The 6,555-nt window shown below is 40.7% G+C and overlaps 1 protein-coding gene across 1 annotated transcript; it reads left to right on the top strand.

The window, feature by feature from the left end:
• Nucleotides 1-2,928: 2,928 nt before the first annotated feature.
• Nucleotides 2,929-3,270, top strand: LOC127533288 (rheacalcin-2-like). Its single transcript, XM_051945911.1, has one exon. It carries the CDS (start codon nt 2,929-2,931, stop codon nt 3,268-3,270), a length of 342 nt encoding a protein of 113 aa, XP_051801871.1.
• The last annotated feature ends 3,285 nt before the right edge of the window (nt 3,271-6,555 follow it).

Here is a 6,555-nt window from a genome sequence, read left to right as displayed (position 1 = left end):
GATGAGTGATTTTTAAAGTATCCTCTGGTGATGTTATTGTAGAATAAAGTTACAGTGAGAATTAACATGTTAACTTATTAAGAGCAAGCATGAAAAACATCTAAATAATGATGTGTTCTGTGTTTTTTTGTTCGCTTTCTGTAGTTAGTTAATTTGGATGAAACAGTTTCTTCTCAGACATAAATGTCACATCTGATGCATTTGTTTTACATTTTCTCTTTGATGGTTTGTACTTGTCAGGTGAAGGGTTTTGTGTTTCATGACCTTGTCTTGTGATGTAAATTAGAATATGATGTCAGGACATTTGAATAGATCAGTGATTTTCAAAGTATCCTCTGGTGATGTTGTTACAGTGCTGGTAAACATGTTAACTGGTTCACATTATGAGCTTTTTAACAAGTGATGATCAATAAATAAATCAGAAATATTCTCCCTCCGTGTGTGTCATTTGTAATGAAAAGCTGGGAATCACCTGAAACCTAAAAAAAGTACTATTGAACATTTAAATACATTCATAATGAGCTGATTAGAATCTGTCCTGATCTGACATGAAGCCTTTGTTTACATTTATCTTCATTACTCCTGAATTTCACATCAAACTTTTCTGAACATATTCCAGTCCACACCTGTGACCTCTACAAGTACCTGCAGGACAGAAAATCGCTGGAGGATTGTGAGGCAAAGACACAAACCATGACGGTGCAGTGTTCTTTTGTTGTGTGTCTGAGTTGGTTCACAGCTGAAACATTACATTTGTTCTCTTGGTGCTGTGAGATTCCAACTGTGTCTCTGTTTTTCCACTTTTCCAATAAACGCTCAATGAGCAGAGACGTTTTCATCCCTGACCGTCATGTATGAGGATGCTGACATCAGTGCTGAGTTGTCTGCAGGTAGGACACACTCACAAAGTTTTGCATCTTCTCCTGATGGATGTAACTAAATTTTGTCAGATGTTTCATTTTTGGTGGATCACCCAAACTGTTTCCTCAACACTTTGATCTCGTCTTTGTCTCCTGAATTTCAGACTGCAAAAGATTATTGAACATGTGTGATTTGTTTGATCGGATTGAAACAGATTTTATTTGAATGACTCAGATGCGATTTTGTTTGATCTGATCTGATTGGACAGTATGGATCTAATCAAAGATGACATGACTTGTCTGACAGTGTGAGTCTAGTTAGGAAGGCTGTCAGAGGTTTGGGTGGGTCTGGGTTGGACAGCGTGAACCTGCTTGTGTGTTACATCCTCACAGTGATGCTCTGCTCTGTCAGATGTTAAAACGGATGCAGACACATTTCTTACAACGACTTGCTACTGGTGTTGCTGCACAACTGAACCTGTTTCAGTTGATTTTTCAATTTAGTTTTGACAGTCTTGATAGAAATGAAGCTCCTCACATCAATAAACTATTTCACTTGTGGCTACTGCAGAGAGAACTGACTGCTCAGTAGCAGCACAGCAAACTATTTCAATACCATCATGTTCAGAGGACATTCTTTGGAGTATAAATGAAAATACTGAACAAATGTCCACAAAATCATGGGCCAGGCATTTTAAAAAAAACGTTTCACACAAGGCACAATATGTCGTAAAATGTTCCAAGCTCAATAGATGGGATTTGTCCAGAACACTACAATGATGGAAGTGCATCGACTCTTAGTTTAGTACACTGTAGCACAGACACACAACAACCAGAGCGATCGGTGGTTTGAAACAACTACGAAGCATTAGATTACAGAATATCTTTGTAAAATATTTCAAGTGGAAAATAAAATGACTCTAGCTCCATTGTGTCCATTTTTCTGTTCTCTCATCTTATTTCGTGTTCTGTTCTTGTGAGAGTCATTTCCAGGGCCGGCCGCTGGCGTAAACACTCTATGCCGTTGTTTATAGCCACATCCACTAGAGGGGGCCACACCACAATAAGTGTGTGATTCACATTTTGTCCCTGTCGAGGATACATTTTTTTAAAAATAAATATTTGCTGTTAATCATGTGCATGTGTGTTTTAACCCAATTACAAGCTGTGCACATGATTTGATAGTTGCCCTGTGCATGTTTTGGGGCCACAAAAAAAATGTTGCTTAGGGCCACCAAAGTCCTAGGGCCGGCCCTGGTCATTTCTTTTAGTATTTGGTAAAAGGTAACAATGAATTACTTTTGTTTGTATAAACAAAAATCTTCATGCAAAATTACATCCTCAAATAAATGAAATTACAATTAGTGAAGAAACAGATGAAGAAAAATGAATCAGCTTCAGCTACAGAATTATGACCATGAAAAGAATCATCTTTATTTTTCTTTCCATTGCTGTTGAGGGAGATAAAGGAAAACACATTTTTATCCTGAACACTTTAACCAAATGTGGCGTACACTTCAAAGCCTGGTTTCTCTACCTGTCAGCTGACCATGAATATGTTTTGTTTGTGCAGACAAGATGGAGCCATGCAAAGTCATATCCTGAAGTGATTTAAATGACACTTAGTGAAGAGACAGCCACAGAAAACATTGTCAGCTTCAGCTGCAGAGCAGTGACCATGGAGAGAATCATCTTCTTGGTTTGTCTTTGCGTTGCTGTTGAGGGAGATACAAGAAAACATGTTTTTATCAAGAAAATAGTATCCTGGCCTGAAGCTCAGGCTTACTGTCGACAGCATCACACTGATCTGTCTTCTTTTAATAGTCAGAGTGAGATGGACAAGCTTCCGAGAACTGCAGGAGGAAAACTTAACTATGGATGGATCGGCCTTTATCGAGATCCCAACAACAAAACTGCTTGGAAGTGGTCAGGAGGGGGACATGTTACATACCAGAACTGGCATGATGGACAACCAGATAATTATGGGGGCAATCAGGACAATGGATGGATAGCTTGGAATGAAAAATAGTTTGATCGCCATGGAAGAAATTCTCACTATTTCTACTGCATGGATGTGACTGTGGTGGAGGAGAAGATGTCCTGGGAAGACGCTCTGAGCCACTGCAGAGAGAAACAAACTGATCTCCCCAGTCGGCTCTCTGAGACTGATCGGCTTCTGGACCACACTCAGATCAAGCACGAGAACATCAGTGAGCGGGTGTGGATGGGTCTGCGTTTCCTGGGTGACCGCTGGATGTGGTTGAACGGTGACCCTCTGGAATATGACGCCTGGTCCAAAGGAGCTCAGGACCAGCAGTGTCCAGTCAGGAAACGCTGTGGAGCTTTAACCAAAGAGGGACTGTTGGAGAACTGGGACTGTCAAGACAAACTCAACTTCATCTGTGTCTGACACATTCTGGAGAGAGAACACATTAACTTCAGCATATACTGATACTTATAGAAATTCATCTAAACTGTCATTTGTTGTTTGTTTTTCTGTGATCAGACTATATTCATCAGTAATTTTCCAGTTTGGTGGTTTGTATTTGTCAGGTGAAGGGTTTGTGTGTTTCTTGTTTTGTGAGTGAAATTAGAATACATTGTGAGAACATTTGAATAGATGAGTGATTTTTAAAGTATCCTCTGGTGATGTTATTGTAGAATAAAGTTACAGTGAGAATTAACATGTTAACTTGTTCATAGCTTGTTGTTTGCAAGAGCAAGCATGAAAAATATCTAAATAATGATGTGTTCTCTGTTTTTTTTCCCGCCTTCTGTCATTGATTTATTTACAAGAAAGTGTTTCAGCTCAAACATGAATGTCACAACTGATGCACCTGTTTTTTTTGTTTTTTTTTAGGTGGTTTGTATTTGTCCGGTGAAGGGTTTTGTGTTTCATGACCTTGTCTTGTGATGTAAATTAGAATATGTTGTCAGGACATTTGAATAGATCAATGATTTTCAAAGTATCCTCTGGTGACGTTGTCGCAGTGCTGAGCCCAGTCTGCTTCAACAAATTTACATTACATTACATTACAAAAATCTAAAATAAAGCAATAATGAAGGAAGAATTCTCTTCAGAAAATTATTTGCAATACCTGTTAAGAAGCCTGGGGGGAACCTTTGATTTGTTCCGTGCTTCTTGTCCTAATTGAGCGCTGCACATTGTGTTGTTTTTTTTTTTTTTTTTCTGTCAGTGTTTGAGTGCGTGCGCGTCTGTCCAGGAGCGACCCAGCCAGTTATATCCGTGAGTTATTTGGCTTTATAAGTAAGTCACTTCACTTAATTGTTCTGCAATCATTTCGTTAATAAGTGTTGCAAGTTTTAAGTTGCTTGCTGTTGTTGGGACGGAGTTTTTACCGTTAATTGGTTACATGTGAGTGTGCTTCTCCATGAAAACTGCATGTCAAATGTAATGTTCTGCACCTCACCCTATATTCGGCGGAGAGCTTTGAAATCTGCGGGAAATTCCCATATATACCCAGCAATGGACTTAAATGAAAATGCACTGGATGTTTTCAGTGCTTGGAAGGCCCAGTGTTGAACTGAGAAATACTGAGACACACACCTGATCTTCTCCCCTATGATGTATACACTGATCAGCCAGAACATTAAAACCGAGAGCTCTGAGCAGTCGATGCATGGGCATGCTAGGGCTGTCCTGTGGTGTCAGGCACCAGTATGTTGCTGGACGAATCTCTGGATTGTGAGAGTTTGTTGAGTGGGGCTTCCCTGGATCTGGGTTATTTTGGCACATCAGCTGATGCTCAGTCAGATTGGGATCTGAGGAGTCTGGAGGTTGGATCAGCGCCTCGAGGTCTTTGTCACGTTCCTTTTGCCCTTCCATAAGATATGGCGGGGTGTAGTTGGGGGCTGTTCGTTTTCTGCAACAATGTGTGGTTGATGCAGTTCACCTGTCTGTGTTTAAATGGGGTAGGGGATTTATGTACAATCCATTGTCCCTGCCTAGAAAGTTGATGAGATACGTCCAGGTTTTCTGTTTTCACCCCTCCTGCAGACTGAACCAGCATGGAAATCCATTCCTTATTTCCCCTTAAACCTTGCTGTCTCACTGACACATGACAAATGTACCTTGTTGTACAGCACTTACACAGCCAGACCTTCTTCTCATGCCCTCTCGGGTATTAGAGTCAACATAATGTCAACAAACCTGGAACCACGGTAACAGATCAGGACCTGACCTGGACAAAAAGGTGATTTATTCTCTTTTCATTCAGTACTACTATCTCTCAGAAGTACATATTACATAACTGTGTCTTTGAGCTTTAATATTCTCCAGGCAGCTCTTGGTGCCAAACACAACCAGACAGATTAATTAGACAAACCAGAAGTTAGTGCCTCTCAATACCAGAGCAAAGCCTCGTCAGCTTTTATAAACTCTGCAGTTTGCCCTCCAGCCGTTCACTTCCAGCCCCTCCAGCTCAGGCTTGTCGAGCACTTGTCTCTGTCTTTTCCAGGATTTTTAATGACTTCTTCACCGTGATATGGAGGATAATAAAGAGGGCTGATGAAAAGGAGAGCGGAGACAGGCCACTTCATGTCTCAACACAAATGAGCCTCTCACCTGTTGGCGATTTGGAAAGCAGGTAATAACAACACTGTAATGAAGACACAAACACACACAAAGATTCTTGAGTTGTGTTTGCTTTGCAAGACCAGCTTTATTCTTTTTCAAAAAGTCATTAGTTCCAGCATTGAATGAAAGTTATGACGGTAACTGTAAATATACATACTTGTAAAAAAGCCAGACTATCCTGCTTTGTGTCTGTTGTCCTGCTTACTGAAGTGAATATGACTTGTACTCTGATGTTGAGTCCTGGTGCAGCATGAAATCACCATCATCATCATCTTTTTGATCCAGTTTGTGAAAAAAGTGCTCACACACAAACTATATCAGAAAACTTAGCAACATATAGTCAGTTTTCAGGGTTTTTACCATAGACTCTATATATAGTGGACGTAGCATCTGGCTCCAGAATTGAAGCCAACCCAGAAGTGTCAAAAACTTGCAATATCACGCCATCCGCTAGGGTTGGCTCCAAAAAGCTTTTGGTCCATAGACCCCAATTCATTTTTGGAGAAAATAAAATTTGATTGACTGATTTTCTACAGCTCAGGATTTTTTCCCGTTAGTTTTCATGGTCAAAATGAGAGATCAGGTGGCCGATCTTAAAATAAATCAATAATGAATTTTAAATAAATCGTTAAAGTTGGCGGAGCCAGGGGGCGTGGCTATACTTGATGGACAGCAACAGAAGCCTCTGTGGTAAAACGTGGGTGGGATAAGAGAGTCCTCAGCTAATCCTGCCCCGAGTTGCTCTCCGGTCCAGCCTGTTTGATGACGCTTTTTACGTCACTGGCTCCAAAAAATCCAAAACGGCGACCAGGAAGTCGCAAAATCCAGGCTTCATTTTCCCGGCGTTGAAACCAACGGGTGACGTCACGGTTAGTTTACGCCTGGTTTTTACATTATGCACAGCTAGGGCCGGGCGATATGGCCAAAAAATAAAATCTCGATTTTTTTTTTTTTTTGTCATCTTGGACGATTACGATTTTAATCGATTTTTGTTGTTTCTTTGCGGTCTGTTTGCTATGGCTAGTGCTAGCCATGCCGCACTCCCATAGCTGCCAGCACTCTTCCCAATCTTTAGGATGCCTCTGCTGGAGGTGCTGA

Source organism: Acanthochromis polyacanthus, chromosome 3, assembly GCF_021347895.1.
Source record: "Acanthochromis polyacanthus isolate Apoly-LR-REF ecotype Palm Island chromosome 3, KAUST_Apoly_ChrSc, whole genome shotgun sequence".
Classification (NCBI taxonomy): Eukaryota; Metazoa; Chordata; class Actinopteri; family Pomacentridae; genus Acanthochromis; species Acanthochromis polyacanthus.
Note: the sequence above shows the minus strand (reverse complement) of the source record. Positions and strands in the feature narration are given on the sequence as shown.

Coding starts and splice junctions, on each gene's coding strand:
- LOC127533288 (XM_051945911.1), top strand. CDS start 2,929: ATGGATGTGACTGTGGTGGAGGAGAAGATGTCCTGGGAAGACGCTCTG.